The sequence below is a fragment of the Ischnura elegans genome, chromosome 8, assembly GCF_921293095.1.
Source record: "Ischnura elegans chromosome 8, ioIscEleg1.1, whole genome shotgun sequence".
Lineage (NCBI taxonomy): Eukaryota > Metazoa > Arthropoda > Insecta > Odonata > Coenagrionidae > Ischnura > Ischnura elegans.
In genome coordinates, this window is record NC_060253.1 from 52,010,817 (window position 1) to 52,027,700 (window position 16,884).

General features: G+C 37.2%; 1 protein-coding gene across 4 annotated transcripts in view; it reads right to left on the reverse strand.

Moving 5' to 3' along the window:
* The window catches only part of LOC124163384 (solute carrier family 23 member 1), a 123,408-nt gene that overhangs the window by 11,237 nt on the left and 95,287 nt on the right, over positions 1 to 16,884 (reverse strand). For all 4 annotated transcript variants that reach the window (XM_046540263.1, XM_046540260.1, XM_046540262.1 and 1 more), the window contains 6 exons: positions 15,549 to 15,787; positions 12,880 to 13,107; positions 11,795 to 11,952; positions 9,719 to 9,924; positions 8,844 to 8,970; positions 370 to 487 (listed from right to left, as the gene is read on the reverse strand). In XM_046540263.1, the coding sequence (XP_046396219.1) occupies positions 370 to 487; positions 8,844 to 8,970; positions 9,719 to 9,924; positions 11,795 to 11,952; positions 12,880 to 13,107; positions 15,549 to 15,611 (900 nt within the window). In that variant the 5' untranslated portion in view covers positions 15,612 to 15,787. The remainder of the gene's footprint in view (positions 1 to 369; positions 488 to 8,843; positions 8,971 to 9,718; positions 9,925 to 11,794; positions 11,953 to 12,879; positions 13,108 to 15,548; positions 15,788 to 16,884) is intronic.

The following is a 16,884-nucleotide window of genomic DNA, read 5'->3' on the forward strand; positions in this document are numbered from 1 at the left end:
AAATATGTGGGTCGGTTATAACAAAAAAGAGGTACTTAGAGAACGGAAAAATATATAAAGGAACTCGGCGTCATTGTTGGAGTCGGAGCTTTCCCGACATATTTTAAATAGGAGTCGGAATATTGAAAAAAGCAAATTATGTGTTTAGTGTACCCGACCAGATTTTTCTAATATAATTCAAGGCCTGGAAAATTTTAATTTTCCATATTATTACGTACTTTTTTATTTTACTCTGAGATTATTTTATTAGTGATTACTTTAATCGCTCTTCGCTTTTTATGAAAACGCATTAAATTTCTGAAGTACTACTCCTGATTTCTTTCACTGTGTGCGAAAAAAATATCTATTCTCTATTTATCCTTTACTCACCGGGAATATTTGGAACAGCGGATATGTTGACCGTGTTTTACTACCTTTCTTGAAACTTGGTAGAGGAAGTTGAATATTTCTCATGTAGAGTGACAGAATGGTGATCATAAGTATTGTTCTGCGAAAGAAAATAATATGGACTTAGTTAAATAAATAATAGCTAAATTCAACATCGTTACAACACTTAATACCATTACCAAGATATGGTAAGGAATCTTATTGACCTAGAGTTATCATATGTTACGGGGTACATAAGCTATGCGATAACGGCATTGGGGTGGTTTTTATATCATCCTCCGTCTTTTTCTAAAAAGAATTAATTTTTCTCCAACAAATTGCTTACCCCCGGCGTCATTGCACCTTATATAATTTTATGCTTGTATTTAATGACGGTTTTCATTCCTAATTAGAGCTATCATTCATTATCTTTTGCTTGGTGTAGTTAACAAGTGCCAGCAAAACCTATCGTTTTAGATTTATTGAATAACGGTGACTCGAAAAGTGAAAAAAGAGGAGATACTTATGTCGAATCGATATCTGCTTTGCTGAAAGCGCAATGATGATTTGCATGAATATCCATGCCGGAGATGACTAGCTTTAAACTTTAGCTCAGAATTGTGCGAAAATTCCACAGAGAAAAAAATCATTCGCCTTGACCGGGATTCGAACCCGGATCCCTCGATTTCCGGCCGAGTGCTTTAGCCAGTTAAGCTACAGTTAAGGTGAATGATTTTTTCTCTGTGGAATTTTCGCACAATTGTGCATTGCGGGTGACTCCCGTAAAGTTATCACCGTGGCTAGTCCCGGTATACTTAAATTTAGCTCAGAATATCACAAAACACACCCTTCATTTCAATTATATACCTTATATTGCTCCAGCACATTGTTATTGCTTCCCAAACTATCATGTTGGAGTTAATAGAAAAGTAATGCAGAAACCAAACTCAGAATACGCTATTCTTCGTTAAAACTTTCGCGGGTGCTCGTCATGTTGAATTAAAACTTTTGGGCTATGTCGCCGCGTCAGATTTTGGGTGGCCCCAAAGTTTCCCGACCGATGCTGGTCGCTTTAGATTCCCTTGAGAAAGCGACCAGCATCGGTCGGGAAACGTTGGGGCCACCCAAAATCTGACGCGGCGACATAGCCCAAAAGTTTTAATTCAACATCAGAATACGCTAGTTGAATGAAATTGTCACTGAGTTAAGCCCAAACCAAGTGAAAGCGTTGAAAAAAATCTATGACAAATTTCCATGCCATAATGGAGCACAAATTTGATTCTTCGAATGACGTGATATACGGAATGGTATTTGAAGTAGGCGACCGACAGCTTAGGTATTTGCACCTTGAGAGAAGGTTATAGAAGGAAGGATGGAGAGAAACCCGGCGTCGCGACGCGTCGGCATTAGCCTGCTCTTAATGAAAAGCGCCAAGGGGACCACGACTTAACGGGAGTGTTGCACTTGAAGTTACCTCCACCCTACATTCAAGCAGGGATCGGGTAGTCTCTGAAATTATCTGCCACCGCCGGGATATGAACCCGATCCCACGGAGTGGAAAGCCAAAACTCTAGCCACCACACCAACCCGATTTCCATATGATTGACTGTTTTCACGAAAAGTTAGAAACGAGTATTTACTTTTCCGCACAGTGACGACGGTATCCTCTTAACACCCAAGAGCACTGAAATTTGGAATTACAGTTCCGAATCGGAATCCTTTTGAGGGAGAAATTTTTTCCAACCTTCCTGCCTCTGTCACGTTCCGGGCGAACCGGTCTTTATCCGCCGAGATCTCATCATTCGAGGAATGAGGAAGGCACGTTGGCACTTTAATTTTCTCCTGTCTCCCGTGGGGGATGGACTAGATCGCCTTGGGGCATCTTCAATTTCCTCTCCCGCAGGAAGATTAAGCAGTTCTCTCCTCCGCTATTTTTTTTATCCTTCCCTGAGCATCATCGATATCGAGAAATCTCCTCTTCCCAGCCATGAACCCACTTCTACCCATGCGACAGCCAATACTGTTCTCAGGCTCGTTGACCTTCTAATCCTCCTCTCCCTCGTTAAAAGGAGTAAGAGCACGGCCATGAGAAGCCTTATCTAAAGGGAATGGAAACGGAAGGAGTTGGATTTTCGATCCGCCGATAAGAAAAATAATCTTTTAAATACCTACTTTTCTGTTCTCTCCGTGCGGCTTTTTTCTTCTTGCTATGGGGTTCTATTGCGATACGAGTAACACCGCTATTATGTTTTTGGGCGAAAGATTTTTCGAGGGAAGGGAAATGATAGGAGTAAGATTTTCGTTATGCCGGTAAGAAAAAATATCTTTAAATTACCTTCCGGTTGTCTCACTTTTTATTTTGCTTAGGGGTTCAACGGCTATTCTGTACTTGGGCGAAAGATTTCGCGATGCGCCAGAAAATTTTTTCATGAAATGTTTTCAAGATTTTTATCGGAATCGGCTTTTCAATTCTGTCCAATTTATCGGTCGAAAATTAATATTATCGCTAAATGACTAGGCTTAAAATTAAAAGAAATTACTTCTAAAGTTTTCACTAATATAATCTATGAGACGTGACTAATAACTGAATTTCACCTGCCCAATTTGCTTGTATTCTATGATTAGACATCTTGGCTTCTCTATGCAATGAAGGAGAAATACATCCTGATGGCTGTATTGCTTAGGGGTTCAATGACGGTACGAGTAAAACTACTTTTCTGTTTTTAGGCGAAAGATTTCGCGATACGCCAGAAAACTTTATCATGAAATGTTTTAAGGGTATTTATCGGGTTCGGATCTTCAATCTGTCCATTTATCAGTAGAAAAATTACCATTATCGCTAAATGATTAAATTGAACATTAAAAGAAACAAATTTATATCCAAAAATTTATCAGTCACTAATGTAATTAATAAGATGTGACAAATGAGTGAATTTAATCCATCAAGTGTGCTTATATTATACGATAAGACATCTTGGCTTCTCAATGTAATGAAGGAGAAATATATGCATCCTGATGGCGAACTGAGTAAAGGGGTATTGCAGCACAAATAAATTATGCATTTTGTCTTGCTGGAACGTTAACCTGCACTCAATAAAAATCCTTGGAGGTATCTAAATAGATTTGAAATTTTCCAGTCGAATTTTACATTACTCGCGGAAAGTTATAGCTGTCTACACTCCTGGGTTAACCCTTTCTAACCCAGAGCTGCTTCTGGGATAAATTAAATTTCAACCGTTTAAAAAAAATGTGAAAATTTTATACTCAATCATAATTATTGTGGCAGCAACATACTTCACCATTAAACTGTAAAACACAGAAGAACACGTAGTTTAAATCCTTCATGAACGAAGCTGTAAATGTGTACATTTTTGATGTTTCTTAGAAGCAACATTGGGTTATGATGGATTAAATGATTTATCCTAGAGATGGATCTGTGGCGGTCGACAGAGAGGATACAAACTTAGAAAATAGTGAGATGATGTAAGAGGTGACAGGTTTGGATGTTTACACCCGCGTAAGTAACTTTTGCATTAATGTGCGGAATAAAATATAAAAATAATGTAGATAAAACCGGTTCTTGGCCTATATGCTCTTTAATGAACTTCACCTTTTATGCTGTGTGAAAGAAATGGTAATAACTCCGTCGTTTTAGTCCTTCGGAACAACCCCATCTCCAGTCATTTAGACGAGATATTATAGATCAAATCAAGGCATACGAATCCAGGATCAATAAAAAAATTGTATCGGAGTAATTAATAATATTTGACTGAGCTTTTAAATAGTAACACATGGTCTACACATTATTACGCAAAGTAGGTGTAATTATATCGAATTCCAAAAATAATCCCCAGACTGGTACTTAAAATTTTAAATCATACCGTTTGCTTAACCTTAATCATTTATAATTTCAACACGGCGCGAGAAATATCCAAATCCGGGGAACTTAATACTTAATTTATAGTGAATAAACAACTTAGGTTATGGGCCGAGAAAAACTCTCTGAATGAAAGTTATGCACGTAACTGAAAGCTATTTCACTCGCATTAAGTTGGAAAATCACGCCTTGTGGAGTTATTCAACTGATCGAAATAATTATTAGACTACTACTATAATTATTATCGTAATCCAAAATAATTTTTAACTATATCCTAGAAAGTTACCAGAAGAATAAGCATATCGAGAAAGGTAAGGCGATTTATAGGAGGAACTTTTTATTCTGTTCTTTCATCCGTCAGACTCTCATACCTTTCTTCAGAGAAGTAATTGTGGATAAGCCAGCGTTATTTACGAAGTCATCCGCAACAACACACAAGGCCTGAACATGGCGAAGCGGAATAACAATTTGCTTTGACAGAGATCCCATTATATACCCGGCAAAGGCAAATGATATTTCCTCAGATATTTTTCTCTCATATTAAAATATCATAAAACTACCATGAATTTGCCAATAGATGCATTTTTAGTTTATTCCCTCTGAAAACGGTCATAGAAAGTCCAAATGATTACTCAAAACGTCGAAAACGGTTGCAAATTAATTCATATGCAACTAAAAAGTTTTCACTTCCATTTTTTTGGAAATACTAATTGTTTTAACCTTAGATTTCGCAGAGACTTGATTCTCAGTCAATAACTTTACGGTGTAAACCAGAAAATAATGAAAGAAGTTATGATAAAACTACAATTTTTCAAAGTAATATCTTCGAGGATTCCCCTTATTGTTATCTTACCATGCAAAATTAATTGTTAAACGATTCAATTCGCATTTCGTGCATGTCATTTGCAGTGCTTAAAAAATACAATGCTGAAGGAATTGCTTTTACTTTCCATACGTTTTAATGAGTTTTCGGGTTCAAACTGTTCTTGTTTTTATAAACCGTCCCTTTCCCCCCGTTTCCACTGTGATTTTTCCGGGATGGCTTATTTTTTTAAAAAGGAAACGGGGTACGGCGAGGGGATAAAAAAAGTCGAGGGAAGGATAAAGACAGCGGAAAAAGCAGTGACTTTTGTCGTCGGGGCGTCCTTTGTGCGCCACTCGCTGCCTCTGATTATAACGAATAATCGGGCCCTGACAAGGGCCGATGGAGGAATGAATGCAGCCAGGGTATCTGGGTCGTTCCCCCGCGCTTTTCCCCTTTATTATTTTTCCGATTCGCTCAGGGTTTTCGACGGGAGCGTTTTCGGTTTCCGTCATGGCTCGTGCGCTAATGAAGGATTTACGCCGTGGAAGCAAACAGGAAACGGGGCGGAAAATTTCTCCTTTATACCTACGGACCTTCAATGAATTGATGACGGTAATCTTTTTCAGGGTTCGAAAAAATTGGCTCGGAGCGAAAAGGGGGGATAATAACGGCGGGAGACTGGGTTTTTCCTTGTTTTTAAAATTAATTTCTGGTTTTAATTTAATGGGAGAATGAGTATGAATCCCTGGGCATGGTTTTTGTCCATAAATTTCTTTTTTTCACAAATTTTATTACCAATATTCCCAAGTGAAAACGTTTAAAATCTTCTCTAGTTTTCTCATTGTTAAAGAATTTCACTATCGTTTTATTGGAAACTGAAAATTGTGGAAAAGAGTTCAATACTATCGAAAAGAGTAATGTTCCAAATAATAGACATTCAATGTACTGCAATTTTTAAAATATCAAAATGCTCATTCATATTATATGAAGTTTTTTTTTTGGAAAATAGATTTGATTCAAAGCTATTCCCTTCAATTGATTGATGGCGGTAATCTTTTCAGGAGATCTAAAAAATTGGCTCGGAGCAAAGGAGCGGATAATAGACTGAGTTTTTTCTTTTTAAAATTAATTTCTTGTTTTAATTTGATGGGAGAACGAATAAGAATCCCTGAGAACGGTAGGGCTCGTTGTAGAAAGAATTTTCGCTCTTAAACTACGTTTTAAAAAATTTGATCGTACATATTTCTTGGTGTAAACGTTTAAAATCCTCAGTAGTTTCTCACCATTTGTTAAAAAAATCACTCTCGTTTATAGTAAACGGAAAATTGTCGAAAAGAGCATCATGATCTAGTCATCTATGTTTCAAAGAGTAGAGATTAAAAGTTTCAAAATATCGTAATGTTCATCTTTATTATAAGACGGCGTTTTTCGGAAAATAGATTTGATTCAAGGAATAACCTTTAATGAATTGACGGTGGAAACGTTTTTCAGGTTTAGAAAAAAATTGGCTCGGAGCAAAAGAGCAGATCATAACGGTGGGAGGCTGTTTTTTATTTACATATGATTAATTCATTTTTTTAATTTAATGGGAGAATGGATATGGATCCCTTGGAGCGTTCAGCCATGCTGTTGAAAGAAATTTTGCACATTAATAAAGTTTTTTTAATTTTATAACCAATTAACTCTAGTTAAAACGTTTAGAATGTTGCTAGCGTTTGTTAAAAACATTAAATTTCTTCGTTAAGTAATGGAGAAATGGCCTAAAGAGTATCATTTTGTAGTCATCCATGTTTCAAATATTAGAGATTTAATTTGCTGAAAGTTTTAAAATATCTAAATACTCCTTTTTATTATAAGACGGCGTTTTTTTTTTGGAAAATAGAATTGAATAAAGCTATTTAAACTAATCGACGATTTTGATTGAAAACTAGTGAAATTTAGCGAGTGAAAATTAAAAGAGACTCATTTTTTGACCAATTTCTTGCGTAAATAATTTGTCATATTATATGTGTTATTTTTTGCATTAATAAATTATTTATGCTCGATGTAATGTTTCATGACGTTAATGAATGTGAAATATTCAGGTAGAAAATACTCGTAGCCCTGAAAACGCCCGCATTGGATTCCCTGCATTGGATGAAGCAATAAGATCTAGGAATTCCAGGACAGAGCATTTTTTTATCTTTCATTGATTTCTCCCCCATGCAGTGAACAGGGAACTTTCGGAATATGGTCGTCGTTTATTTTTTTCCCAAAGAATTAATTGGTAATGGTGTTTACTCTGAGCGATGAATTAAATAAAAGTATAAGTAATTTTTTCCTCGAAATTTCTGATTTTCTATTTATTTTTATCCTCGTAGAGGTCCACTAACAAACGTTTATTAATGGTATTCAGATCAACTGAGTTGGATTATGGGCATTCGGCAAAAGGACGAGGAATTTGAGGTTGAACGGGCAGCGGATATGGCCAGAGTAAACACATATCGTGGACTTCCTTTTTGAATTTTCAGGTTGGAAATTCATCGGTGGAATTGGAGAAAAAAAGAGTGTAGGAGCGTACGTAGCTGGGCATGCGTAAAATCATTCCATTCCAGAGGTAAACTCATTCCATTCTGAAAAAAATACCCTGATGATACGCTGCAATAATTCTGCAATCTCCGCCCGCTAATTAAGGGGTAGCGATTAAGCCTATTTTCCGATAAAATTCCAATGTGCACATTCCATGGAATTTGCCCACTTGGTACTCGGCGCGAAGTGTGTTTCGCTAGCAAAAATTTTCTCCGAGTAAAGGTTTAAATATATTAAAGAGGAGTATCATGGATGACTTTACCTTTTATTAGATAGCCGTTTATGAAAGAGCTAGATCTATTTTGGTTTGCTTTGACTTTCAAAAATTGTTTCTCTTCTCCTCATTTGACTGTGGTACATTATGAAACATAAAATCGCATAATATTGCTTCATGGAAGAATAACCGGAGAATTTGGATAAGAAAACGAAATGAAATAGGGGAAAGATTAATGGAATTCTGCACGGAATACAAGTTAGTGGTTGCGAAAACTTTATTTTAAATTCAAAACCGACTTATTCTTTCCTTAATCGACTTATCATATCAGTACGCAAAGAATTAGTGTCAGATGTGTGCGCTGCCCACACCGACAACTAGTCCACGCTGCGGCGTTTTGATTAGCTGAGGATAGTAAATTTTTATTCCAAAATATAATTGTTACTAGTATGCATTCGCGATATTTAATCTTAGTTTTGCACTTATTAATTCTTGGATCTATGTTTTTGATCGTTAGTGGTCAATTCACGCTGGCGCGCCGTTCGCATCTTCAGTGTATTAGTCCAACTGGCAGTAGAGTAAGAGGCGTGAAGATCGCATCTCTTTAACGTAAGTCAGTGCGACCAACAACCTTACTTACTTTTAGAGATTAAACAATATACTTCGTAATTTGAAAGATCATTTACTCATACTATGTAAATAATCCCATAATTCCACAAAATCTTCTAAAATTATAATCTTTTGTTGTAAAAATTAAAATAAAAATGAAAATAGCACCCTAAAAAAACAAAAAAGTGCAATTTACAAAGTAATCCGACAAAAATATGATTTTTCCCTCTTTTTCGCGACCCGGATTGTGGATCGTGGCCACCGGAGCGCACTGATGGCTGCAAAAATGCTTAATTTTACTGTCGGCGGACACTTTATTAATGCTCATTTCATTTAGGTGATGGTTCAACTAAAAATTCAGAGAAATGAGAGGAGAAGGAAAGTAAGAGCTTTTGTGGTCTTACAGGACTGAGATCCACCAGTTGCCGGACGCCTCTTTGGCTGCCTCTTTGAACAGTGCCAATCCGATGAGGGTGACTGTTGGTGCAATCGTTAGCGGCGTTATGAACTTGAGGAGCAGACCAACGAGTCCTGCGAGAGGGGGAGAAAAGAAATAGAAGTTTATTAACGTATGTTCGTATTTAGCTGTGCTTTGTTTCCATTTAGGCAAGCTTTTACGCGCACCGGCACAGATCCTCGACTGTTTTCCTATTATCAGTGCCTTCAGCCAGTTTGAATTTAAATCATGATATAAATGAATGATAGATGAATGTCACAGAGATACCGAGCACAGTTGGTATGCGTATGGATGCGCACTTTCAAAAACATTAAAACCCTGAGTTGCAAGTCATTGTATTAGAAAACATTAGTCTGAGCTGGCACCGGTTTTCTACTTGGGGACATATTATTTAATACTTGCTCTGCCCTGGATTGGTCAGGCTTTTTAATGACAGTAAATAATTAATGTTGGACAAAATTTGCGACTGTAAAAGTCTGAAATAATTAATCTCAAAATCGATGAGATAACGCAATCTTATTGCTGATAATCGCTCAAAGCTCCCGTTTAATTAAACTCAAAGATTGATTGTTTCAGACAATTAGAACCGCATCTTTTCGTTCAAAGATGACCTAAGTCCTAATGTGCAAAAAAATTAAAAAATATTTGCGTTGCCATAGCTCAGTAACTAAAGGAGTTGTGAACCCATGTTTACAGGCAAAAATGCTTAAAATTGTCTCCCCTACCACTTCCTGAAGTATTACGGATTCCTTCTGAAACATACTTTATTTACTATTGAGGTAGTAACATTCATAATTGATCCAAGGGGGCATGTATGCTCACCGCAGTATCCGCAGAGAATCTGGACGATTGAGGCGACGGCTATGGCTCCGGAGACTTCGTTGATCCTCTCCTGCCAGAGTTGCGTCCTGTTCTCCGCAGACATAAGCTCCAGCTCCTCGACCGGAGGGCACTGCCACTGCGGCAGATTAAGTATAGCTAGCGCCGGAGTCATGAAACCGAAGGAACTGCCCTGAACGATGGGCAACCTGTGAATGGAGACAATTCCTGTCAGGCCTCGAGTGAAAACTTCCTTCATGCCTTGCACTGATTTCATTCAATACATATAGAAATGTTCAAACTGCAATCAAGTTAGTTTCAGTAGCAGAGCCCGGCGAATGATTATGTACACGTAAATGAATTATTCGCACTACCAAAAGTCTTAGAGGAAATAGTTCTTAAAAAAAATATATTTACTCCTTTTAATGGTATCTATGTATGATTAACGCTTATGCGCTTTCTATTATTTATTTATGAAAATAACGTTTAAGAATCGGAAAGTTTGTCTGCGTACGCTTAAAAAATTCTTCGGTAAAAAACGAAGTAGAACTCCAGCCGCTTATTATTTACGATACAATATTGTCAAATTTGGAATAACTCTACTGCTACGAAGTCCCTTGCTCTTTTATGTAGGGAACTTTGGTAGTATCTCTCAGCTGTAATCATGCTACAAATAAAGAGTTTTACCACACGATATCTGCCCATAATAATATCTTTACCCAATACTTTCAACTAATATATCAGTTACGAAATTGCCGAACCAAGGTAGCAATTTGTTTGCAAATTGTAATGGTTGTACCAAATAGAAGCAATTAAAACGTGAACTTCCCCAAAAATAACATTTTATTATTTGAATGAAGCAAATTCAAAAGACTTAATTATTTTACATAGAATATGCATGAGACTACGTAGGTTACCGCGGCGTCGAGGTTCCAATGACTCCATTCTTCCGGTGCTACAGCATCGGTTGTTTGCTAAGACAACAGTTTCTTCGACCTGAAGACGCTGGCAGCAGTTCCAGCGAAACTGTTGTCTTAACCAACAGTCGCCGCGATAGCACCGGAAGAATGGAGACATTAGAATATGCAAGACTTAAATACGAATGATATACCTATACTATTGGATCATAATTATTTTTTTAAGTAAACAATAATTTACATAAAATGTATTCAGTGGAAAATTCAATGTCGATAATTTTTCTTGTATACAAATTCCACTAATGATTTTCGTTGTGGCTGAGTAATTTTTTTATTACATTTTTATGTCTATTTCATAAAGCCTATTTTTCCCAAATGTCAATACTAATGTGAAAAATGTCCCTCAATGGCTTAAATCTTACTTTAGAATACACTGAATAATTTAAAATTCACCACGGCCAAGGTTAACCAACGAAATGTGAGACTTAAGATAAAGGTGGGAGGTGAAAAAGTTAAGCAGGTTGAGCAGTTCAACTACTTAGGCAATACGTTAGAGGAAAACGGATACAGTAGTAAGGACATCAAGATGGGAATTGCATTAGCAAAGGAGACGTTCATGAACAGGAAGGAGCTTCTGAGAGGTTCGCTATGTAAAAGAAAGTATTAAAGAAAAGATTAATGAAGAGTCTGATCTGGAGTGTAGCGCTTTACGATGCAGAAACGTGGGCACTTAGGAAAGAAGACGAGAGAAGATTGGAGGCATTCGAGATGTGGGTATGGAGAAGAATGGAGAGGGTGAAATGGACGGAGAGGAAAAGGAACGACGAAGTGCTGGATATGGTTGGCGAGGAGAGGTAGCTTTTAGATGAGATACGCAGGAGACAGAAGGTATGGATGGAGCGAGTACTTAGCGGGAAGGGGATATTGAAAACAGTGTTAGAGGGTAGAATGTTAGGTGAACGAGGGAGAGAAAGGAAAAGAATATGATTTTCAGATAGAATGAAAGGGAGTAGGCCTTATTGTGAATTGAAGAGAGAATCGGTTGATGGGGAGGGAGGATTTCAGAATCCTTCTCAAGTACTCTATGGAAACCTACCTTAATCGGCAGAAAACATTAATAATAATAATTGCTTTCATCCATTAATTAAGCTAACTAACTTACCTTACGCCGAAAGTGGCCTGCAACAAGGTCACCATGCCAGAAACGAATATTAGTGTGGAGACGATGTAACCTCTGCCTGGATCGGTTTCCAGCATGCACAGCTGCGGGCACATGATGAGTGGAACCGATACGATGCCCACGACGAAGGCGAGGTAGTGCTTCGCGATTAGGGAATTGAAGAATATTGATCGATTAAACTACTATCAAGGCAGTTAGTTTCTAAATATGCATTTTAAGTGATACAAAATTACGTAAAAATATTTTCGGCCGCAAAAATATTAATGATAATAAATTTTAGTCACGAGAATTTTCTCCAGATTAAGGAGGATGATTGCCAAAAAGATTGAATGAATTGAAAGCGTTCACAAGACTATTTAACTCATTATGCTGTAAACTTGATAAGTAAGACATTGTTCATTGAGCGCAGAGATTATAAAATTACCACGGTGATGGAGCGTGGTTGGGGATAGCTCACGTTTCAGGCATACGTTACACAAGGATGTTTTTCTCTCACAGAGAAAAATTATTGGCCGATCTTACGAAAGCAGTGCCTGGATCTGTCGTGTTATAAAGTAAATCCACTCTCAAGTCTATTTTACATCACCGACCTGCTCAATTGAAGAATGTTATAGGTTACGTAGGTTATTACTAAGAAATAAATAATAGTTTCTGGTGAAGTTACGTAAAAGGGTAGCTGCACAGCGATATTAATTTTACATCGCAAGAGTGCTAGATGAAGGCATTAATTTTACTGGTATACACCCATACACATAATTATTCAGCAGACTTAAGCCAACATAGAATAACAAAATACATTTAATTTTTTGTCGCACATCGGCTAATGAAATAATAGATTAGGCAACGCTGTTTCGCATAAATATATATGTTTTACAGCTCGGATGGAAGACAGATTTGCGGAGGAAGTGACCCACCTCAATCATAAATCGCAAGGTCGAAAGTAGGACCATTTGAGTTACCGCTTGAGATAGATTCAACAGGAGTGGATGCCACTCGCCACAAAGAGACTAGCCATCCCCTTGAAGTTCGTACAGCACTGTTGCAATTGTGTTATCGGTCGTGATTACCTGCATTCCGAGCATGATGCACGTGTACCACGGCGGTATGTCCTCCAGCTTATAGTGCAGCTCGAGGCCATCGTCGGCAACCTTTTCGCGGATCGCCGTCTCCTGTGGTTTGGTCCCCAAGCCGTTCTCGACGGCGTCCGGGCTTCCGGAGAATTTCGTGTCTCCGATGGCGACGGATTTACCCGTCCCGTTGTGGATTCCATTGCTTGAAGATCCGTTGAGTAGACTCTGAAGACGCGGGAGAGAGGGACAGTGGATAGGGAGGATAAAATTGAACTACTTAGAACCATCATTGCGACTTTTTTATAAGGTTGAGGGAGTGATATTTTAAAGACTTCATGCCATTTTTCTGGGGTATTTGAAGAAATTCTGAAATAATTGAAATATATGATGATGATGGATTCAATCAATAGGAACTTCCCTTTTTACATACAAGTCCTATATTTTCATTATAATCTCTATATTATGCTTACAGTGTTTTTGTACACTTCACTACACACACAAAACACTCCACAGTAAGCATAATCTTTAAATAAGAATTAAAATATTGGGCATATATCTAAAAGGGAAGTAACTATTGATTGAATCCTTGATCATATTTCAATTTTTTCAAAGGGTCATTTCCGTAACCACGGCAGGAAATTTCTGTCCCGATTATACAAGCTTTACTTTTTTAAATTATAATTTTCAATTCAGTACGTGAACAAATAACATAGCCTATCGTTCAGAATACACCTTTTTCCCCAATAATTTAGTTGAACATCATGGTTATGTTCATAATACCCCAGTATTTTGCCAGCGAGGTAATATGACAATTAATGCGTTTAATGGCAACATGTATACACGCAATTCTATCAGGGCATTTACATTCATACACATGCATTAATTAAATTGATTTCCATCAAATTTAAAATAAATAATAAGAATAATATGGACTATGTCATTTTATAGCTTAATATGATTTATGACACATAAATAATGGTATGTATTGCATTCTTCTCATAATCAAAAGGAATTCAATCTATTCTCTAACCATATTTTAATGGTATTTCTCAATGGCATGGTTTTTAAAAATCTCATTAATTTCAAAGTATGGATTACTCGCTGGCTTAAATAATGTTGAATCGATTATCGACTAGCAATCGGAGGCTTGATTCATACTCCACAGTAAGCATAATCTAGAGATAAAAATGTAAATGTAGGGCATGTGACTATAAGGGAAGTACCTATTGATTGATCCTTCATCATATATATGCCACGTAATTTCATGGCAAATGAATCAAAACAGAAGGCTAAGCCATTCGTGATGCATAGCTCAGTAATATTTATGGGTAATTAAAATTCGTGAACGCTATTTCCACCCGGTGGTATGCAATTCGATTCACGCAGGGTAAATAAGAGAATGCTATCATTGCATCATTTTCAGATGCCGGTGAATCAAGAAAAATCGATTCCGTAGAAATTAGTTTGTTCCTTTCTGGAGGAAATTAATTTTTTAATTAAAATAAAAAATATAACATATTTTTACTCAATATAAAAAATCTGATTTAAAAATTCAACGAACAAGAATTTTAATAATATGGACGTTTTTACAGCTCCTAACGTTTTTGTTTTTAAATTATTTTGAATTTAATAAAAAAATTGGGAATGTATAAATTAATTTTCAAAGGTGATAGCTTTTAAAGCACTTTGCGGGAATAACGGTATGGAAATGCACAATGAATTATTTAGTTTTACTCCACAACGCTTTGAAATGACGAGAGGATTTGCAATGGCTGAAAAGCATATTTTCATAAAAAGGTCAAAGAGGGAAATTTTGAACATACAGTCTGCGTTTTTATATAAATAATTCCTGTGTTTACCTTTGAAGTTTTTATTTAAGAGTTTGAAAAAAATGAGTTTAAAGATTTTAAATGAGCGTTGAGAGCAATTCGCACGCCGTAACAGAATGAAAAAATCGGATTTGGAGTGGGTGCATTATTTTCTGACCTGATGAATAATATATTAAAAGCTTATTTGAATATTAAATTTTACCAGTCTATACTTTGTGTAAATCATCAAGAATATTTTAGGCACGGAATACAGTGTATAGCTCGGAGTTCAATGCGATACTACTTGGAAAATATAAAAAAATACATTATGCAGTAAAATCAATGATGTTACCTTTGATTAATTCCACAGGGAGCGTGCATAGAAATATGGTGTATTCACATTCCAAGGCTCACGTCACAATTATGAAGCGTATGGTAAACTATGTGGAGATACCATTGGACTTTCTTGCTTTCGTGCTTTAGCCAATTAAGCTACTGAAATTTGAGAACTATATTGGACAAGGTGGACTGCTGAGCATATGATGTCACAAGCAGTCCAAATCTTGCGCACAGTGCCACAGCCGGGGAGCAAAGCCCGAACTTTGACCACATAGAGGCGGTCGCTTTTGACTAATTTAAGTATACCGGGACTAGCCACGGTGATATCTTTACGGAATCACCCGAAATGCATAAATTGCACGAAAAATCCACAGAGAAAAATGTATTGTTTATTCATGTTTATGTTATATGCTATTTATGTTGAATTTAAAATACAGTTACAGTGATTTTCGCAGTTTGCTGCATAATTTAATACAGCCGTAAAAGCTCACCACATTCCATAGAATTTGGCCCATGTACCTGAGTTTGCTCCTCATCCACTGTTTCTTCTTCACCTGGAGGCAGCGATTCCGACTGTGTCATGACAGCTACCGGTCGATGTCTCGGAGAATTCTCTCAGACAAACCGTCCGCCGGGCTTGACTATCTCTTCCGGCTGATGTGAGCGTCTGACTCCCACGACGCTGAGTACCTTGGGGTCCAACGGGGCGCAATGGGCCTTTGTGGCAGGATCAATCACTATCCGCTTGACTTGCGGTCCTGAGGAAACAATTCAAGCTCACTGTGGTTCAGGCCTTCCAACGATTTGATCGATGGAGTTTTCTTATTTATAGGAAAATTCACCAAAATCGTTGGCACATTAATGACTTTGCCTGGTTTCACTAATAGTAGGGCCCTCTTCGCTTCTATAGCGTTGAGGTGTTTTTCCCTCTCCCGTTCCTTCCGCACCTTTCCTCTCCCAGAGGCGTCGTCGGGCTCCTATCGCGGCGGCGCACAGTGGTCCCAAATCGAAAAAAGCTGGCCAAAAGTCGTTTTTTCGAAAATTTTCAAGGAATTTTTGAACCTTATTTTCGAATTCTACAGGATATAGTCTACAAAATACACTACTAAGTTAGTATTTTTGTTCATCAGAGCGGCTGCAGTGATCCGTCAAACATGGAGCATTCACCATAAAAATCACAGTTACGTGAAATCGGTCGATTTTGAGGAAGTTCAGCGTCATGCAGGACAACCTTTACGCGATATATTTGGCCAAAAACATTTTTAACTACAAATATAAACATTATTACATAGTGGGACATACATTTTATTCGGATTTTACTATGTTTACTATTTTATATATATTTTGTAACTTTTAGTGTTTTTTACCCGAATTTTCAAATAAAATGTACAATATCGTTTAGAGAGGCACGTGAATGCACGGTGTCTTTTGCACCAATACAAAGGGAAAAGTATATGCAACGCAGTAGTGAAGAAAATTTTTGCTACTAGTTGCTACTCCGACCTCAGCATTAATTTAACTATAATGATGCAATGCGCTGACGCGGGCGGCGGCCTGGCTGGCGCGTGGTAGGGCTCGAGGAAATCCAGTATTTATGGGTGTTATTCAACATTGTTAGATATTTTATTTCTACAAAAAATATTTACCCAATGAATAAACATCTCTTGTCATACCTAGAACGTTTTATCATTAATAGTTTCCACTTGACCTTACCTTTTATTTACGCGTGCCCATGCTCTCATAAAAATTGCTTAAGGACTCGAGCGGAAGGATATATTTATGGAACGAAAGTTCGCAGCTGTGCTTATAGTAATCCTCAAAAACATGAATGCATTCAAAACAAAAAAGAATCCCT